Source organism: Arvicola amphibius, chromosome 1 (genome assembly GCF_903992535.2).
Source record: "Arvicola amphibius chromosome 1, mArvAmp1.2, whole genome shotgun sequence".
Classification (NCBI taxonomy): domain Eukaryota; kingdom Metazoa; phylum Chordata; class Mammalia; order Rodentia; family Cricetidae; genus Arvicola; species Arvicola amphibius.
Window position 1 is genome coordinate 160,294,750 of NC_052047.1, and position 22,124 is coordinate 160,316,873.

The following is a 22,124-nucleotide window of genomic DNA, read 5'->3' on the forward strand; positions in this document are numbered from 1 at the left end:
ACACACATACACACAGACACAGATTCATATAAACAAAGTAATGTATCTTAATTAAACAAATACTGTGCTCGTAGGTACTTTTTACAATGTATTGATTAGATACAGCCTGGCAGTGGGTATACATAATATATTAAGAAAATGCTGAATAGTTTGTACATTATTTTTCATAAAAATGTGATTCCTATTAGTGATAAAGTCATAGATATTCCTTAACTTAACATTGCTTATTGCCTGCATTTTGTAATTGTGGACAAGTATCAATTAAATATTATTGTAGTTAGAATCTGTTTGGGGCTACAGAGATGGTTCAGTAGTTAGAGCCTGTACTTACTGCTCTTGTAGAGGACCCAAGTTCAATTTCCAGCTGAACATTATCAGGCGACTCATGATCACCTGGAATTCCAGCTCCAGGGGATCCGATGCCCTCTCTGGACCCTGTGGGCATTGGCACTCTTTTATGCTTCTTCCCACACATAGACACATACAATGTATACAATTTAAAGTAGACCATTTTAAAAAAATATTATCTAACTTTCCCTCATGCTCCTAATGTGAATTTTGTCCTCAGATCCCCGGGATTCACTGGTCCCTGTTCAAAACTCCCGAGTTTGAATGTAGCCCTTGAGGAATGTCAGTGCCTGTGTCTCTCTTTCTTTCTTCTCACTTTGAACTTTTAATTTTGAAATATCTTCAAAATTATGGTTCATGAATTGTATAACCATCCTCCATGTACTCTTTACCAAAATTCATCAAGTTTTGGCATTTTAGAACATCGCTGTATCATTCCCACCTCTCCTCTCCATCTTCCAGCATGTGGATGTCGAAAAGCACACACTCAGAATGACTGTGAAGCCATTTGAGACTTGTGCTAGTATCTGCCATGCTTTCTTCCTGCCTAGAAATTCACAGTGTCAGTCTTCAGGCTCTCACTCTGTAGCCCTGGCTGGCCTGGAGCACCGAGATCCACCCGCCTCTGCCTCCTGAGTCTGGCATTGAAAGTGTGTGCCCACCACCCAGGCACACTTTATTCTTAAGTCTGTTCCCTTTCAGTTACCAGAGTCAGGAAATTAACCCTTGAACACAGTTATGGAACGTGATGGTATATACTCAGATTTCAGAATTGCCCCGGTAGTCTCCTTAGAACATGTCCTGTCCGCTCTAGAATCCGGTCCACTGGTGGTTCTTATCTGAGGCCATCTCCTAGCCTTCAGAGTTTGCAGACTGCCTTCTACTAAAGGAAGGCTTTTCTCTCTCCTTTATATATTTATTTTAGTGACTCATCATTTGTAGTCAGTGAACTATAATCTGTTACCATTGTTTTAATTTTGTTGTTCAAATTCCTTTATTTTTTTATGTGTGAAAATATATAAAATGTTTCAGACCCATGTTGTAGTTTCCTGTGAGGTGTGGCTATTTCTCCAAGGATTTGGTTTCTTGTAATTTGAGATGCTATCCAGAACCCCAAAATAGATATGGGGTCTCTTTGTTGTTACTCAGATGTCATTTGCTTTTAGGCATTCTCCTGCACAGACACAAACACATATACCGATACTCAGTGCTGAATTCCTCTATGGTACACATGGTCTATCTCTTCAATTACATGCTTTAACTTTATGCTTTTCTGAGGCAGGGTCTCACTGTAGCTCATGAGCTCATGCTGGCCTTGAATTTATCCTCCTGTTCAGATCCACCTCCAGACTGCTAGGACTATGGGCATGTGCTGCTACATCTCAGCTCAGTGTAGTTTACAGTGATTTTTTTTCTTTTCTTTTTTTTAGTTACTACCCAATAATCCCAACATCTGTGTTGTTCGTGAATTTCTTTTGAAAACTTCCTTTATTTTCTTGAGTTTTTGCATCAACAGTTTTGTTTTAGTGGGACATTTGTGTTTTAAAAAGTGAAGATTAGCATAAAAAATTAATCAAAAATAAATGAAGTTTTGCTTTTTCTGTCAGGACACTAGTATAGAGAGAAGGGTAAATAGTTTGTCTTAAATTTCTGAAATACTTGCATGTATTTATTGCTTTAGACAGTCTCTTAAAAATTTTTTCTATAGGCTGGAGAGATGGCTCAGAGATTAAGAGTACTGGCTGCTCTTCCAGAGGTCCTGAGTTCAATTTCCAGCAACCATACGGTGGCTCACAACCATCCGTAATGAACTCTGGTTCCCTCTTCTTTTGTGCAGGCATACATGCAGGCAGAATACTGTATACATAATAAATAAATAAATCTTAAAAGAAAATTTTCTATAAACCTTGCATCAAGAAATAAATACGGGATTATTGCTTCATTCTAGAGAATCAACTGGTTTATAAGGTATTGGTTATATTTCATCTACTTCATACACATTAACTTCAGCATCTTCCTGAGACAGAGTATTAGGAAAATTTTGTAACAGTAAGCAGTTACTGGTCTCTTACATAAAAACAATTACTACTTCAGTAGTAAATCAACTACTGTGTACACAGGAAACCATCGGCTTATTGAGATGTCATCTACAAAGGCTAGGAGCAAGATATTTTGTTGCTGCCGGGCGGTGGTGGCGCACGCCTTTAATCCCAGCACTCGGGAGGCAGAGGCAGGCGGATCTCTGTGAGTTCGAGACCAGCCTGGTCTACAAGAGCTAGTTCCAGGACAGGCTCCAAAGCCACAGAGAAACCCTGTCTTGAAAAACCAAAAAAAAAAAATAAAAAATAAAAAAAATAAGATATTTTGTTGCTGAGTCAACTTTAACATAAAATGCTTGACTATCTCCCTTGTGTAGATACCTCTCTCTGCCTGTGTGTGTATTTTCATTACTATTCTTTATAATCGTCAAAATTTGGGCTTTCTGGTTTTTTTTCCTCCCAAAGTATTTTCTTCTATTTTTTTAAGTTACCATACAACATAATGGGTTGCTTTATACATTTTCATGCATATATGTCAGATACGGCTCTTACTCATTCACTTCTCCATTATGTCATGTAGTTTATTTTCAGGAGAATAAACATCATAAAAGTCACGGTGTAAATGCTTGTGATGTTTTGACATTTTGGACCGTACTTTCTGAATAGGATCTAGCTTTCTTGTAGACTTTTTTTTATTTATTTATTTATTTTTTGGTGGGGAGGATTTCCATATGTAAGATATCATGCAAAAAGTCTTTATTTCTTCCTTTCCAACTTGAATACTTTTTATTCCTTGTTTTGGTTCTTAGCGTGGATAATTTCTCTTTTCACCACTATGTATAATACTAACTGTAGAGTTTTCATAATTCTCTTTTTCTTGTTGAATTGTTTTCATCTTTACTAGAAAGCATGTTAATATTAAATACCTTTTGATTCTATTGAGACAACTTTGCAGGTCTTCTCCACCAACCCCCCATTTTATTAAATTCTCATTATTTTAAACCACCTTTGCCTTCTTGGGATAATCACATTTGGTTATGATAAATAATTTCCTAAGTATATTATTGTGTTAGATTTACTAATATTTTGTTTGGGATTTCTACACTCATTTATTTATAAGGGATAGTGGCCAACAGTTATGTTTTACTAGGAGTAAGCATCATTTACTTTCTACCCGTATGACCTTGAGACGTTTACAGCTTGTTTTTTATTCTCTGAAAGATAGGGAGCAATCTTTAGTAAGACTCATCTTGAAGACTGCTGTGCTCACTCATCGGTGCTAATACAAGTTATCTGCCTGTGTGCTGCACATGGACCCTACCAATGAGTTACACTCTTGCCTGAGCTTCTCATCGGTGGCAGTTCAGGAAGGATTCCACAGCTAGTAGAGCAGTGACCTAATCTCTTATATTAACTTTTTATAGTTTTTGTAATTGCTTTCAAGTTTATGAACCTTTATGAACATCATTGCTTCTATGGGGATATTATTTGTTTGAAAGTTTCTAGTTTTTATTCTCTCTGAATGTCATCAGTACTTTGCTCACTAAAGTACTAGATAATGGCTTCTTTGAAGTCTACGTATCCCTGAAAATTCAAAGTATCTTTGTTTCTAAAAGTAGATTGTAAAGTAATGCTCTTTAAAATTTGAGTGTACCAAAGCTTGAATAAATTTCAAAGGCTCAAAGATCAGATGTTTATGTCAGCATAAATTATAACATATTTGTAATTTTATTCATACTCAGATTGTTGAATAATCTGTGCTATTCTGTTTAATCAGCCTTTCAATACTAGCTTATCTCAAAACCTGTGTCATTATTAAAGGTGGGGTAAGCTTGCACACTCACTACTGTCTTACAGTTACCTTTCTGCTGTTACAGTGTTGAAGTGTAAGCAGGAAAATGGATGAATGGTGCTAGTAAATGACATAAAAGAAAAAAAGGCATTTTTCAGTAGGTAAAAGATTTCAGAGCTGAGGTTAAGAAGGATGTGAATCTTTGATGCTGGTCTCCAGCCACCCACTCTCTACAATGTTACAGACGTGGTAAGGATATGCATACACACTCAGAGACTTTAAATGGCATAGATGGGTCAGGGGAGTGTGTTTATTTCCTCCAGTTTTAGACCCGATGGGAAAATTGTGTATTTCCTTTTATATTATTTTGTCTTGTTTTACTTAGATTAGTTGCCTTATTGTATTGTAGCTAAAGAAAGTTAGACAGTGGGACCACATATTAAAGTCATAGGTTTCCCATAAAATGTAAACCCTATGGCCAGGTGTAGGTGTGGTGTCGTGTCCCTGCACTCCTACACAGCTGAGGCAGGATGGTGGTGAATTTGAGGCCAGCCTTCATTGCACAGCAAAACCCTGTTTCAGAGAAGGAAAAGGACCTGGATGAGGCACATTAATTACAGCCATTCAGAATCTGGGTTAGTTCTGGATAAAGTGTTGTCATCTGGGTCTCAGATGGTGCCACAGCAGGCATAAGAATTTGATGTCCTTATTTATACTTGAGCTGGATTTGACTCAGTTTCAACTGCCTTTCCTTACTGAGATTTCAGTGATGACCGTTCTGAGATGTCTATGAAAGATAGCATGTCTAACAGATATGCATGGAACTACCTGGACCTGGTCATTACAGTGTTTCATGTAAACATGTTTATTTTTCCTGTTTGTCCATGTTTGGGAATAATGTGCTTGAGTTTTTTAAGTACAAAACTTGAAGGCACAGATCAAATTCTACAAGGATCTGTGTGTTAATGAAATACTTTCTACATTTTACCAAATGTTAGATCACTCGTCTCTACTTTGGTTTTACCTAAAAGTGGTTTTCTATGATGATATTGTAAACAGTTAACATTGAAGTTATCAGGCAGTACTCTATCTTTATTTTCGTTTAAAATCCAAGTTTAGCTGGGCGTTTAATCCCAGCACTGTAGAGGCAGAGGCAAATGGATCTCTGTGAGTTTGAGACCAGCCTGGTCTACAGAGTGAGTTCTAGGACAGCCAAGGCTACACAGAGAAACCCTGTCTCAAAAAACAAACAAACAAACAAAAACCAGAAAATCTGGGCTTATCTGAATGTGGTGGCTTGAAAATCAGTGATCCTAGTATTGAGTAGGGAGAGGCAGGAGGAGCAACACAAAGTAAAAGGCCACTGTGGTATAGCCTGTTTTAAGCTAGCCAAGCTAAGTATTGAGACCGTGTCTCAATCAAAAACATGAGCACAAGGATAGTATAACGCTAATAAGCATTTGGTAGAATAGTATGTATTGAAATTTTCACCCAAACAAGCAAACCGTGAAGAAACACCACAAAACAAATATTCCATTTTCCCAAGTGTCTGCTGGTTCAAGCTATAAAGTACATAAATGTGAAGGAAAGACATTTGTCTGAAAGGCTCAGAGTTTTTATCAGAAAACTATTTTTTTGTTATTGTTTTAAGATCTTAATTGATGTGTCTATTTTAAGACAGTTTAGGGTGATCTTTTTAATGAATGTGTCAGTATTTACTGTACTCCAGAAGATGGTGGCAGACGGAGTTGGTGAAATTTTTATTTTCTTATACTTTTTAAGAAAATACTGATTTAAAGAACAATTTTATATTTATGTTAAAATAAAGATTTAAATTACTTTTATGAAGGGATTTATTAGCTTAAGTGACTCCATTTTAAAAGAGAAAATGGAGGAAATATAGAGTGTCAGGTGCAGTTATATAGAGTGAAGAACATTTATTCTCAAAGCCTTCTTGACTGAAAACAGGTATGTCTTAAACTTGACTCAAATGAAATTTCAAATGTTCATAATTCTAGAATAATACCCCAGTGATAAAACTGTCCAAGATTAAGAAAAGAAAATGACATAAATTGGTATAAAAGGAATATGACAATCTCACAAGAAAATTCAAATTTAAAAATCTATGTTAAGCCATTTTTCATATAGTTTATTATAAAATTTGAAAATTAGGGAACAGTGAAGCTGTGAAGAAACATTTTTCTTGTGAAAGAAAAAAATTAGTAAAAATTTTATGGAGGACAATTTGGTGGTGCTTATCATGTTTATTAAAAATCTTTCTTAGAGTTCAATTTTGTTGAATCTGATTTGCAGATATACTTCTGTACGTGAAAACTATTATAATAATAATACCAACTATTAGAAGTAATATAGTTATTTATTTTTGTTTTTCCCAGACAGGGTTTCTCTGTGTAGCCCTAGCTGTCCTTGTCCTGGTGTAGTGTTTTAATAGTTTATTTATATAGACCACCATTCAGAATTTATGTAAATATGCAGGCTCTAAATGTAAGGTCCATATGTAATTTTAAATGCTTTGAAGTAAAGTAGTGGAAACATGAAATTAATAAACTAAATTTCCAGACTATTTCTACCACCAGGGGTCAGCCAAGTGTCACTCTGCTGACACCACAAAACAGAGCACAGTGTGTTAGAGTTTGCTACTTCGTAAAGGAGAAATAATACAGTTAAATAAAGCTCTGTCCAGAGTATTTGTTGTTGGTAAATAACTTAGTCTGCTTGTGTGTTTAGTTTTGTCCTAGTAGGTCCTCCTCTTATTCACGCCTGTCTTGAATGAACTGCTGAGGTTCCCCTCATGTGTCAGGAGTTGCATTTGTTGTAAATGCATGCACCTTACTAACTTGGTCAACTTGCTACTTTTTACTGAGACTCTCAAGCAGGCAACATTTGATTATTTAGCCACATTTTATATACCTGTATGTTCCTGGTTTTTCAAGTTTTAAAACCACCATATCTGTGTTTTAAGTTTGTTTCTCCTCTCCATGAAAACAAGGAATGCTTGAGACTTCTTAAAGATTCATATCAGCATGTATACCTTTGGGGAAACATCTAGCTAATATTACACATTTAGGAAAACCTTCTTGCCACCCCCCCTCATTCCTTGTTTGGTTCTTGATCAATCATATTTTTATTCTACTGAATTCGTTTTGAGGCCCTTTGAAAATACCTTTTTGTCATAATATTAATAGTTTGAAGATCTGCAATAGTGTTTGCTAACTTGGGAGGCAGGGTCTTGATATATTCTGCATTTTGTGGCTTAGTGCCTTTTAATAGCAATATACACACTTAAAATGATTCCTTTTGGCACAAAGTTCATGGTTCTGGTTATAAAGCTAATATTCCATAAGTTACTAAATTGTTATTGTTGAATTTTGTTTTGTTTCTTTTTTTTAAAATATTTATTTATTATGTATACAATATTCCGTCTGTGTGTATGTCTGCAGGCCAGAAGAGGGCACCAGAACTCATTACCGATGGTTGTGAGCCCCCATGTGGTTGCCGGGAATTGAACTCAGGACCTTTGGAAGAGCAGGCAACGCTCTTAACCGCTGAGCCATCTCTCCAGCCCCCATGTTTTGTTTCTTTAAAGACATAGTTTTCATTGTGTAGACCTGGCTGGCTTAGAACTCATTATGTAGCCAAGGATGGCCTCAAATTCACAATGATCTGCCTGCCTCTATCTTCTGAATTCTGGAATTGAAGGTGTATGCCCATTCCTGACAGATGTATTAGTCAAACATGTGTTCCATAAATTGATATAGAAAATGAAATTACCTCGGGCTAATTCCTTTGGGACTATATTTGTAGACTGAATTTTCAAGTTCCTATAATTGTTTATGTATGTGTACGTGCGTGTGCATGTACACGTGCATGTGGATGGAGGCCAGAGGTAACATTGATGTCTTTCTCAGTTGTTCTTCATCTTATTTTTTAGGTAGGATCTCTCACTGAACTAGAGCTCACTGATTGAGCTAGAAAGCCCTGGGGATCCTCTTGTCTCTGCCTTCCTGGTGCTGGGACTATGAGGTTTTTGGAGATGCAGTTTAAGTCTGCAGGCTTGCATGGCCAGCGCTTTACTAACTGAGCCATTTCCCTGGCCCCCAGTTTTCTGGGTTTTTTTTGTTTGTTTGTTTTAAAATGGAATATGCAAAGATTTCCATATAGAACACAATGCTAATAAAAAAAAAAAAGGCCCTGTTGATCTCTGAGAGTTCCTCAGGGAACAGGTAGTAAGATTTGAATGGTTTGAAATAGAATTGAGAGAGAACCAAATTTTGGAAGTGTAATAGTTAAATTCCTTTTTTATAGACAATACCAACTGGTTACACACATTTTTCTTTGGCTTCCTATACAAATGTCATTTTCCTCTCATTAGAAGAAAAGTTGTGTGTGTGACTGCATGTACTCTTTTTTTCCTTTTTTTCGAGACAGGGTTTCCCTATAGTTTCTAGAGCCTGTCCTGGAACTAGCTCTTGTAGACCAGGCTGGCCTCGAACTCAGAGATCCGCCTGCCTCTGCCTCCCGAGTGCTGGGATTAAAGGCATGCTGCTACATGCTCTTGTGTACACCAGTGCACATGTGGAGATCAGGGGATAGCGCAAAAGAGTTGGTCCTCTCCTTTTACTGTGTTGTTCCTAGGGATTGAACTTGGATTCTCAGTCTTGGTCACAGCTGCTTTTATCCACTGAGCCATCTTGATAACCCTAGAATTTGATTTGCTAGGGTTCCTGAGAAAAGTTCCCTGCTCCCTACCTTTTTTTCTTCTAAAGCTTATTGCAGTGTGCAGGTAAACTAGCAGACCTTCTAGAAAAGGAGCGTGTAACAGCAGTGCGATGGGACAAATAGGGCCTCTGGTCTGTTGCGGGATATTTGTCATGAGTGCTTGCCCAGAAGGTCCTTTTCAGAGGAGCTGTGGCAGGAAGGTCATGAGTTTGAGGCCAGTCAGGGGCTACTTAATGAAATCCCTTTGAGAAGAAGGCAGTTGCCCATTTTCTCCAAGAGAGTATCCCATCCCCCTCCTTCTCGCTTCTGGGGGAAGAGGTAAGGGCAGTGGAAACAGAGTCCTATTTTGTCTCTCAAGCTACTCTGGAGTTAACAATGAGGGTCAGGCTAGTCTCAAACTCAGTGGCCATCCTTTGAGCCTCCCAACTCTGGAATTACAGGTATAAGCTACTGTGCCCAAAACTTCTGTTCTTTCCTTTTTGTACTTGAGATTTATCAAATCTTAGACTTTATACATTAAAATCTAAATATAGTTAATTTATTTGTTTCTATAAATCATTGTGTTGTATGAACTTTAAAGTGTTCTCCACCTCATGATGAAGTAATTGTTCAAATGTCCCGTATGTAATTCAGGGATCACTTTGGGATGATTTATCTTCCCCAAAATATAAATATTTTGATACAATGGCTATAAATCTTTAGATATAATGTGATTCTTTTTTTTTTTTCCTGAGAAGTATTTGGGGGATTAGAAAATTCTCACTTGCGGGCTGGAGAGGTGGCTCAGAGCTTAAGAGCACTAGCTGTTCTTCCAGAGGTCCTGAGTTCAATTCCCAGCAACCACATGGTGGCTCACAGCCATCTATAATGAGATCTGGTGTCTCTTCTGGTGTATATATGTTAACAGAACATTGTATGCATAATAAATAAATAAATCTTTAAAAAAAGAAAATTCTCACTTGATAATGCAATGATTCTTTCTATATCTTACTTTTATTGACATTTAGAAATACTTCAGTTTAAGAAGTCAAGACTCTGAGTAAGCTTATTATTGAATAATTCAGTAAATTTTTAGTTGTTAATATGGATTTTGTCTTTTTTTCTTTCTAATTTTTTTTTCCTCTTTGAGGGGCAGGATATAATTGCCTTGTTTCATTTCAGGGATCCTTCTAAAGTAAATATTCTGGTACCTGGTGCTGGACTAGGAAGATTGGCCTGGGAAATAGCTATGCTAGGTTATGCTTGTCAAGGAAATGAATGGAGTTTTTTTATGCTCTTTTCTTCCAACTTTGTACTCAACAGGTATTTAATTTACTTTTTGCTGGAAATAGTAACTTCTCAAAATTAAATTGCTTTACCAATTTTTGAACAATTTCAAATTAGAAGAAAAGTATATAGTACTTGAGCGATATAGATCATATTTACAGTAAATTCATCATGTTTATACCAATTGCCACTGTAGCCAGTGTTAGCTAGCAGTGTTGACACAGGGCAAGCAACAGCTATTTAGAAAGTAATTTGGCAGTTCATGAAATTAGAACGGTTTCTCTGTAGACTCTTTAGTGTTAATTTTGATATAGAAAAGGGGTTTGTCTCATTTTTTTTAAAGTCTTTTTACCATTTGTTTCTTGGTGAAGAGTTTATGGTGGCAATTGTAACTCTTTTCCCTAACTGACTTTTCAGTAAGTGGCCATGCATATTCACTTGACTCATCTGGACTGAGGTCTGAGAACTGCTGGGTCCTCTACCAAAAGGTAGTAGGCGAGTGACTGTTGTACGTCAGCAGGTGCAGTGCATTAGAGACAGAGAGCTTGTCCCTGGCTCAGTAGCACACTACAGTGACATACTCAGTTCCTCCGTGCAGTGCTGTGTTGTTGCTGGTGAGACGGGGGAAAACAAGGTTACATACAAAATGGTAAAAATAGGTAACAAGAGGAGTTTCCTTGCTTTTACTCAAGAATACATTTTTGCTGGGTGTGGTGGCACAGGCCTCTAATCTCAGCTTTTGTGGGGTGGAAACAGGAGGATCAAGAATTCAATGCCATCCTTAGTTACACAGTGAGTTCAAGGCTAGACTGGGCTGCATAAGACCCTGTCTCAAAAACCAACAAAATTTTAACATTTTTTTAATCAATTCGAATGAATAGCACATGTGAATCTCTGAGTTTGTTTCTTTTAATCCATGGTTGGTCATTTACATGTAAACACACCTTCAGTACCAGTGTAGTATAGATTGGCACTTTTCAAGTCTAATTAGTTTCATGCAAAAAACTTCAGTAGATATTTTAATGCTTAAAGTAGATTCTTTTTTGGTAAAATGTGTAGTTAACATTGAACCTTATGTTCATATTTTACAGATGTTCTGAAATTAACAAATATAAACTTTATCCCTGGATCCATCAGTTTAGCAATAATCGGAGATCAGCTGATCAAATTCGACCCATTTTTTTCCCTGATGTTGACCCCCACAGTCTTCCTCCAGGTTCTAACTTTTCAATGACAGCAGGAGACTTTCAGGAGATTTACTCAGAATGCAGTAAGTTCAAAGCAAGTATTTAAAGTTCTTATCTGTTATTCTAAGCAGTGACCCAGTGTTATAACCTAACCATTTGTTTTGATGCCAGAATATAAGGTGTGCAATGTCGGCAACATTTTCAAGGTCATGTAAAAGGCAGTGACAGGAAATGTAAAGAAATATATGTACATTCAAAAGATGTTGACTTGGGGCGGAGTGATGGCTCAGGGGTAGGAGTACTGCCTGTTTTTCCAAAGGTCCTGAGTTCAATTCCCAGCAGCCGTATGGTGGCTCACCATCAGTAATGAGATCTAGTGTCCTCTTCTGGCCTGTAGGCACACATGCAGGCAGAACACTATATATAATAAATAAATCTTAAAAATAAAAAGAGATGTTGACTCTGTTAATAAAAAAAGTCCAAATGTATAGTGATTGCAGTAAGATGGAAATAAATAGTGGAAATGGAGCTTTCTAATGAGGCTGTGACTTGATGGACAGAGATGAGTAGTTAAAAGAATAAGGTCATCGGGGGCTGCCGTGGGATTAGATTGGCAAGGAAAGAAATTTTTTGGGTGATATGTCTTAAAAAGTAACTTAGCTTCAGTTGTAGAAGGCTTGTATCAGGTTGGAAGTTAGATTTCAGTATGGTGGGTTATTAAAGACATTGGAGGGAGGCAGGAATGGAAAGGGAAAGAGTATGAACTGCAGTAGCAGGAAGAAGGGAAACAGAATTCTGAGCAGTAGCAAGAGTATCCTTTCAATAAGTATCTATTTGCCACCTGTTAAATGCCAAGTACATTCTAGACATGGAAAACATAGCAGTTAGCAGGACAGAGTCCTTAGCCACAAGGGACTTATAACTAACTGGATGGAACAGAGAGGCCATAACATAAAGTATTGTATGTAAGAAAATAAGGTCGAGTACTAAGCCCAACAATAGAAACTAAGAAGGCGGTTGTCACTTTCATGTTTAGGGATGGCAAGAGGCTTAGGAAAAAGTGCTTGACCGAGTTCAGCAGGGGCTATGGTGAAGTGAGTAGTGGGGATGAGGGAGATAAGAGGGCACAGGTTGGTTAGGCTAACTTAAAGCAAGAAGCTTGAATTGTGCTCTGAGAGGGTCAGGAAGCCCCCAAAATATGGCTCGGAGCAGGGAGTAGCAACACAGAAGGATTTTATGTATCTAATTTCCTGAGATAGGAAATAAACGCCTAAATTCTGAGATTGGAACAAACTGCATTCTGAAGATAGAATGGAACAATGAAGAGAGGTTAAGCTGTTGAGTAAATGTTAAGGAGCAAGATCTTAGAATAATGAAATCGTGGATAGCATCACAATGCCACAGGAATCATTTTTCTCTGACTGGAAGAGGACACAGATGATCTCTTTTGGACTGGGCACTTTTACAACATCAGGATTAGAATAGATTCTACATCTTGAATCTGGTCCCTACCTCTGCCTGGAACAGCTTACAAGAGCTAAACAGTTTTCTAGTTGAGGGCCTACCTTTGCCTTGTCTTTCCCAGCCAACTTCTCCCTGATGATTATCAAGTCATGCTGGGTATTTGGGTATTTTAATGTCATCATTTCTCAAGTTGGCAAGAAAGGCCTACTTCTAAAACCTGCCAGAATCAGTGATTAACACTGGTTTAAATCAGAACGTAAAAATCAAGATGATTGTTATTTTGTTTATGCAGATTTTAGATGAGAGCTAGGGTAGGTCATCACAGAGCACCTTCCAAGCTCAAGAGCCTAGGTTTAGTTACAAGCATCACAGAATAAACGTAGTAAACTACAGGCTACAGTTGGGTGTAACGCTGAGCAACTCTTTCACAGTGTCTCTTGGTAGTATGTGTTGATGTGTTAATAACAAGTGATTTCCAAATTGACTACTGTATCTACTACACTATAATCATGTTGATCAGAATAGTATAGTGTCTGTATCCCTTCAGGTAAACGAAATATTAGTTCTGCAAGAGTTAATTGACAAGTATGGAGGGAAAGAAAAAAAAATAACAGATGCAATGGTCTGATTTCTGTTGATTAGATACCTGGGACTGTATTGCCACCTGTTTCTTCATAGACACAGCTCACAATGTAATTGATTATATTGATACGATATGGAGAATACTCAAACCAGGTGGAATTTGGATAAACCTCGGTAAGTGCTTTAATGTTCATTAATATTTTATACATCAGTTTGAGGATTAGAGTTTTGCCCCATTTGGTAGTGGCACAGTACCAGATGCTTGTGAACATTGTAATTATGTTGTATTATCTGTTAAGATCACGTGCAAGTGGGTGATTACCTCCTGAAAGCAGTGGCAATCCAAGCGTTGGGATGATCCTCTTAGATCATCAGCACATACTAAGTTCAGTCTCCTGCTTCATCTTGGCCCCTTGTAATCTTACCCACTCCATGCAGGAGGTGGCGTTTCATTCCGATAAGAGGAGAGTGTTTTCAGAGACTGAAGCAGCAAGCATGGGTCTGCACCAGGTCCTCCACATATATGTTATGGCTTGATGTTCCTGTGAGACTCCTAACAGTGGGAGTGTGTGTATCTCAGACTCTTGTCTGCTCTTGCGACTCTTTTCTCCTAATGGGTTGTTTTGTACAGCCTCCATATGAGGGCTCTCGCCTTGTCTTATTGTATCTTATTTAGTGCTGTCTGGCTGTCATGTCTTGGGGACCTTCTCTTTTCTGGAGAGGAAATGGAGGGAGAGTGGATCTGGGGGACACAGGAGGTGTGGGGGAGCTGGGGGGTGGAGGGAGGAAACTGGTTGGGATGTATTATATGAGAGAAGGATCTATTTTCAAAAAAAAAGTTCACACAAAAAACAATGTTTTTATTGTTTTTAATCTTTAAAGGAAGGACTTTACCTCCATCATGGAATTCTCCTCCCAGCATATGAAATAATTAGAAAAACTATCATGAGTTTAAGAAGCGATAGAAATACAATTTTATACATGCAAAAATACTTTGTATTAGCCGGACGGTGGTGGCGCACGCCTTTAATCCCAGCACTCGGGAGGCAGAGGCAGGCGGATCTCTGAGTTCGAGGCCAGCCTGGTCTACAAGAGCTAGTTCCAGGACAGGCTCTAGAAACTACAGGGAAACCCTGTATCGAAAAACAAAAAAAAAAAAAAAAAAAAAAAAATACTTTGTACTTTGAGCCTATTGCTTAGCACTAAAATAAAATTATGAGTATGCCTTGTTCCTTTATCAAGAATTAAAAGGTAATTGCCCATTTTCTTTTCTTAAAGGTAGAGGCAGTATAGTTCATTTAAGTTTGCATGTCTTCCTTAAGTGTGATGTGTGCCCTATGTTCAGAGTTATGAGACTTTCATGATAATTCTACCACAGAAAAGGGCATATATAAAGACCTAATGTATTACTGAGGTTCTGACAAGTGAACTGTGTATTGATTTTATTTTTACTAGAAATTTTTTAATCAGGACCAAGACTAGAAGTAGTAAATCTTCCCACTTTCTCTTCAGAATTTTGTAAGATTAGATGAGAACAGCTGTAAAATGCAGTCATCATAAGAATCAAATATCTCACCAGGGTGTGATGGCGCACGCCTTTAATCCCAGCACTCGGGAGGCAGAGACAGGTGGATCTCTGAGTTCAAGGCCAGCCTGGTCTACAAGAGTTAGTTCTAGGACAGACCCCAAAGCTACAGAGAAACCCTGTTCTCGACTCCCCCACCACACACACACACAAAAAAGGGGGAATCATATTCTTGTTTTGTTTTGTTTTGTTTTCAAGACAGGGTTTCTCTGTAGCTTTGGAGCCTGTCCTGGAACTAGCTCTTGTAGACCAGGCTGGCCTCGAACTCACAGAGATCCGCCTGCCTCTGCCTCCCAAGTGCTGGGATTAAAGGCATGTACCACCACCGCCCGGCCATATCTTCTTTTTTTTAATGGGTTTTTTTTTTCCCCATATCTTAAACCTTAGAACTTCAAAAGTAAATGCTTTGGGAAAGTTGGCCCGAGGAATGACTTAAGGATAGTGCTGAGGACCTGTGTGTTGTGATTTAGGCGCTGTTATAAATACTGTAAATTCATAGCAGCCCTATCCTGTTTTGTAGTCCTAGAGGATTAAAGTAGGACGTTGTACAGCTAAACCGGTTCTTTTCCCACTGAGCTCCATCCTCAGCCTTTCAGAGCAGGCCTAATAAAAAGGCGCTATTTACTAACAGTGGAAGAAAATGAGACCTGCTTCAATAACTAGCAGAAAGGTCCTGGGTTTACTTGTGGCAAGAGGCAGGCTCATAGCCTGACCCTGCCAGTTTGTGCTTAGTGTTAACATGATCGTATGTATATGTAATTGAAGGTTTGGTTCCTAGCTACTGAGCTATGATACAGTTTGTTGTCCTTCTGAGGTACTTGATTTAACTGATACAAGCAACATTGTGTATGAATACTTGTTTTATTAATATTTTATTAAAGTTATATAACAAGTGCCTGGTGTGTGTGTGTGTGTGTGTGTGTGTGTGTGTGTGTGTGTGTGTGTGTATAAGAAAGTTGGCCCTCTAAGCAGGGGGCTGTTCTCACAGTAGTTCTGCTGCAATGCTGTGTGTCTGGGCAGCAGAAGTCACAGAGCAGGTACTTACATGAGGACAGGTAGACTTTCTAGTCATCTAGACACAAGGTTTCAAAACAATCTGACGAATTATAATAATTAAAATACCTACCTTATTTTAATACTTCATTAATAGAATATCTTACATGTATAAATTAAAGAATATTACAAATAATCAGGGCTGGAAAAGTGGCTCTGCAGTTCAGCGTGCGTACTTTTCTTGCAGAGGACCTGAATTCTTTGCCCAGCACTCCCATCAGGTGGCTCACCTGTAGCCCCAGTGAGCTGCAGATGCCCCACAGATGCCTCCCAGGCACCAGCACTCATGCTCGCATATGCACACATACACATATAATTAAAAGCAAATAATAAATAATAAAGAATCTAGTTTTCCCTCAATGTTGGTGTATTATGGATATTGTTAGTGTTCTTTACTTTCCGTACCACGTGCTGGCTCTTTACTTCGTTCTTGCCACCCGGTTGCATAATTTCCCCTATTGGTTTTAATTCTCTGTCAGTATTTTTGATTCAAATAATGCTCTTGTGTTCCAAGCCAGTTTTGTCTTTCATGGATTAAAAAAAGTCTGGATGTGTCAAGATGATTCTGGTGCCTCCCTGCTATCTTTCTATTCTCTGATCTGTTCAAACTACCTCAGCAAACATTGCAAGAATGTGCTTGATCTTTTGATTAGGTTGGGCTACTAAAACAATGCCTAACAGATTGGATAAACAGCAGGCATTTATTTTATCGTAGTTCTGGAGATGGGATTCCAAGGATAAGGTGCCAGCTCGGTTGATGTCTGGAGAAGGCTGTCTTGTGTTGCAGTTGTAGATTGCACATAGCTGCTGTCCCAGTTAGGATTACTACTGCTATGATGAAACACTATGATCAATAGCAAATAGACAAAAAGGGTTTATTTAGCTGTACGTTTTTCATTGCTTTTCATCATTGGAGGAGGTCAGGACAGGAACTCATGCAGGGCAGGAACCTGGAGGCTGATGCAGAGGCCATGGAGGATGCTGCTTACTGGCTTGCTCCTCATAAGTTGCTCAGTCTGCTTTCTTATAGAACCTAGGACCACCAGCTCAGGGATGGCACCACCCACCATGGGCTGCCCCCTCCCCTATCAATCATTAATTAAGAAAATGCCTTACAGCAGTGGTTCTCAACCATCCTGATGATGCTAAACCATATATGTAATACTTCATACTGTGCATCAAGGAAAGCCTGCAAGGAGATTCAGTATATTTTCCATTGAGAGTCAGTGAATGGATTAGAGTTGGTTTTATTTTCTTTTGGCGCTGTTTCATGTTGCCTTAACTTTCTATTATGAACTTACTCTATATATTTTATGATCAAGGAAAATAAATCTTTTTTTCTCAATATGAAGAGAGATGATAATTGAAAAGTTAGCTGGAACTGCTGTTTGGGTTTCTGTAAGTCCAGTCTCCCTCTTTCAGAATATATCATATAAACAGAACCAGACAGTGTAATGTTTTATGTATCCGGCTTCCATTGTCTGGCATTGTAGTGTGAAGCGGCGGGGCTGCGTCCTGCCACCCGGCTAGCTTTACCCGAAATAATTACACGGAAACTGTATTCTTTTAAAACACTGCCTGGCCCATAGTTTTAGCCTCTTATTGGTTAATGCTCACATCTTCCTTTAACCCATATTTAGTAATCTGGGTAGCACCACGAGGTGTGGCTTACCAGGAGAGATCTTAACCTGTGTCCATCTCGGAGAGGAGCAGCATGGAGTCTCCAATGGCGACTGCCTGAAGCGTCTCCCCAACTCTACTTCCTTGTTTCCACAATTTTGTTCTGTCTACTCCACCTACCTAATTTTCTGTTCTTAAAGGGCCAAGACAGTTTTCTTTATTAATAATAAAAGTAACACATAAACACTCCTCCATCATGGCATGATGTTTTTGAGACTCACTTAGGTCGCTATGTAACCCATGTGTTGTTCCCTTTTATTTTTGAGTGATACATCACTGGATGGGTGGACATTTGATTTATTGCCATACTGCTGGTTAGAAATAAAGTTGCTTTTGACACTTGGCACAAAATCTTAAGTGTGGCTGTAAGATTTTATTTCTCTTGGGTTAACACCTAGTAAAGAAATTTCTTAGTTATATATGATGAGTGGGTGGCAAATTTTGCAAGAAACTACTGACCTGTTTTCCAGAGTTACAGTACCATGGCTTCTGACCCCGATAAGGTTTTGAAACAATACTCCCCATGCTATTGTGAGTGAAAATCTATACAGATCTCTCCGAACTTGAAAGTCTAAATTGCTCTAAAATGTTGATAAGCCAAGTGACAGAGTTCATACATGATTTTATCTGACAGATGACAGGCAGCATGTTTGTGCCCTAAAACTAATGTGCAAAATTACTTTTAGAGTTTTAGAGTTATGACTCATTGGTTAGAACCTTCTTAGAAGCAAAGCCCTTTAGTCCAGGACTGCCCAGACAAACTATCAGGCTATGCGATTAAGTATGTATGAAACTAGTTTTGTGGTTAGACTCAGTCCCCTCCTCTACCCCCTTTTGTATATGTAAATATTCTAAAATCTCAAACACCTGTACTCAAGCTTCTGTAACTCTTTTGGCAGTTTGAACCACGTCAGTAAAAATAGTTGTTGACTCAAGAAATGTCTTTGTGTAAGGGAAGATCTGAAATATGTGGAGATGTCTGTCACAGCACAGTTTATAACAAAAGACTAGAGAAAGTATTCACACCACAGTCACTGTCCTTGATTGGTAATGTTATAAACACTAAAAGTTATACAGCCAATGTTAACTAGTTAGTCATTTTGTAAGTAGACTTAAGAGAAACGTAAAGACTTCTTTGGGCTGGTGAGATGGTTATATGGACAGGAGTGCTTGCTATGCAAGCATGAGGACCTGAATTTGATTCCTAGCATCCACATACAAAGGCAGGTGTGTAGCCTGGAGACATAGCTTAGAGGTTACTAGCACTTGCTGCTCTTCCAGTGGACCAGAGTACTGTACCCAGACCCATGTTTCATGGCTCACAACAGCCTGTAACTCAAGCATGGGGTGAATCTGATGCCTTCTTCGGGCCTCTGCAGGTATCTGTATGAATGTGGCATATACTCAACACAGACACATCCACATAAATAAAATAAAAATAAATCTTATAAAATGAAGAGCCAGATGTTGCCATGAGCATGCCTGAAACCTCAGCACTGTTGGAGCTAGAGAGAAGAGGATCACTGAGGCTTGCTGGCCACCACCATACACGGTCCTGGGTACAGTGAGAGAGCGTGTCTCAAAGAAATAGGGTGGGGATTGATAGAGAAGGATAGCCAGTGTCATCCTCTGACCTTTGTGTGCACACATACACATATACACCACATTCATCTTTATATATCGCTTGATGCTTAGCCTGCAAACTAGAGAATGCTACTTACCTGAAGGTAGTGTGAGATATAACACTGCAGTAAAAGAGTTTTAAAGGTGTACTATGAAGGACTTATTCTAGCTTACAGATTATAGTCAGCCATGCAGGGAATCAAGGCAAGAGCGTGAAGCAGAAACAACAGGAATTCTTCCTGGGTTGCTTTCTCTGGCGTAGTCTACTTTTCTTACACATCCTGGCCACCTGTCTAAGGATGGCGCTGCCCACTCTGGACTGGGCTCAGTCCACATCAATATGTGACTTACTGGGTGAGTGTATACCTACAAAACTGTATTTTCATATTCTCTTAAAACAGTAGAGCAAGGGGGTTATTGAGATGTCTCAGTGGTTAAGAGAACTTACTGCTCTTGCAGAGGGCCCAGGTTTAATTTCAGCACCCACATGGTGGTTTCTCACAACCTTGTGTAACTCTGGTAACCAAGAAGTCCTGTTGCATCTTCTGACCTCTATGTGGTATATGCACATACTTGCAGGCAAAACATTCATGCACATAAAATAAACATTTTTTTTTTAAAAAGTGGAACAGGAGCAGACGTAAAATAAGCTTTAAAGACTAAAGATTGCTGTGAGGCTCTGCATTCTGTAACAAGGCTTTAATATAGTTTAGGACTGATCAGATGGCCAGAAATTGTCTCAGTAAGAGTAGGCTTTTAAAGAAGAGCCACTGTTATTTTGAAGAGTATGCTAACATATAAATTTTATTCATGGTCATTTATTCTAGTGGTTTAGGTAGGGTAAAAATAGAAGGGGGAGCAGCATGACTAGATTCCTAGCATTTAGAGGCTGAGGCAAAAGGATCTGGTGTTCAAGGCCTCCTGGGCTACTTTGAAAAAGCCTACCTCCAAACTAAGGAAATGAAAATGTTTACCCCCAGAATGACAGGATGGCAAAGCCTCTTAGGAACAGAAACTGTATCACTTGTTACTTTTTTCTCCCTTGCTTTTTTCATCCTTTCCTCTCTTTTCCTTTTTCCTTTCCTTCCATCTTAGTATGTTGTCTGAGGAGTATAAATGGAGCTAACTTGTATGTAGGATTTATGATTAACTCAAAGGTAAAGACAAGACTGAGTAATCTGAGAATACAATTGTGATATGATGTTTTCTTGGCTGAAACTGATGGGTTCATGTTTCAGAAGTTTGGATAATTGTCCTCAGCAAATGTAGTGGATCTTTTCATTTTTACCTTATTTCCTACTCAACTATTACATCTGGAATTCAGTGTACAAAGCTATTAGTGCGTGCTTATGTTCATGTAACTCATTCATAGTTTGTTCACATCATAGGTCCTCTACTGTACCATTTTGAAAATCTGGCAAATGAACTTTCTATAGAATTGAGCTATGAGGATATCAAAAATGTTGTTCTGCAGTATGGATTCCAGCTGGAGGTAAGAATGGAAAGACATTGTCAATGGTGAAAAGCCTTTAAACAGGAATATAGGTGTTATAGCAGTTACTAACTTTACTTTTTCTCATCCAGATAGAAGAGGTATTACATAGCTCTCTTAATTGTAAAGATTTGGGACAATATGTATATAAAAGGAAAACTGTAATTCTGATGAAATAGACCTTCAATAATGTAGCTGATAATGGCCTGGCTAATCTTTCACTGACAGGCTCTGGAGAAGGCAGATATCAAAGAAACAGTTCTTTCTATCATATTTTATACTGCCTGGCCTTTCTTCTCTCAGCCACCCCATATTAAATAAAACTTTATGGTACTTTGGCTATTGAGTTGGTTTTTTTACTTATTTAGGACTATTACACATTTACAAAATAATGGATTTATTCTTAAGAATAAAGAGAAGCAATACATTTATTCACTTTGTAGTTGACTGCCTGAATTTGAAGCAATTTTTAACCACCTATTGGTGGTTAAAAATTGGTGGTGTGATGATGAACTTACATGACCTGTTACTTTGTATGTGGGATTATGAATGCTACCAGTCTTATTGGGGGGGAGGGATTGGTTTTTGTTTGTTTGTTTTGGTTTTGGTTTTTCTGTCCTGGAACTAGCTCTTGTAGACCAGGCTGGCCTCGAACTCACAAAGATCCGCCTGCCTCTGCCTCCTGAGTGCTGGGATTAAAGGTGTGCACCACCACCGCCCGGCCGGGAGTGGGTATTGTTTAAATATAGTTATGATAGTGCCTACAGTTATTAACTTCTTGTTTTTGTTAATTGTGTTGCAATCATGATCTTATAATTTTTACTTCTTTACAGGTGGAAGAGGAATCTGTATTGTCAACATATACTGTGAATGATCTCTCTATGATGAAATACTACTATGAATGTGTTTTGTTTGTGGTCCGGAAGCCAGAGTAATGGTCCTAAGTGGTACTACCCAGAAAAAGGTTTAATATGAATGAATGCTGGAATAAACAGCTCACAGTCAGCTATCAGTGACAACAGGATACAACCTCAAATCAGTGGTGCCTTCTTATTCCTAACAAAATTTAGAAATAGTGTCTATTTTCTTAATAATATCTATTGCTTTTTTCAGAAATATACTATACCATGCAGATTTATACTGCACAGAAAAAAAAATGGAGAAAATATCTCCTGTGCAGATATATAATGGAGGAAATATCTTCAAGTACTTTTCTTTGAAACCCAGAATTGTTCTTCTTTAAAAAAAAAATAAACCTAAACTCCAGTCTTGA

At 38.3% G+C, this 22,124-nt stretch overlaps 1 protein-coding gene across 1 annotated transcript in view; it reads left to right on the top strand.

Moving 5' to 3' along the window:
• Positions 1-22,124, top strand: part of Carnmt1 (carnosine N-methyltransferase 1) — a 30,771-nt gene extending 8,647 nt beyond the window's left edge. Inside the window, exons 4-8 of the mRNA XM_038347988.1 lie at positions 10,081-10,221; positions 11,277-11,455; positions 13,479-13,592; positions 20,748-20,851; positions 21,685-22,124. Coding sequence (XP_038203916.1) covers positions 10,081-10,221; positions 11,277-11,455; positions 13,479-13,592; positions 20,748-20,851; positions 21,685-21,786 — 640 coding nt within the window. The 3' untranslated portion in view covers positions 21,787-22,124. The remainder of the gene's footprint in view (positions 1-10,080; positions 10,222-11,276; positions 11,456-13,478; positions 13,593-20,747; positions 20,852-21,684) is intronic.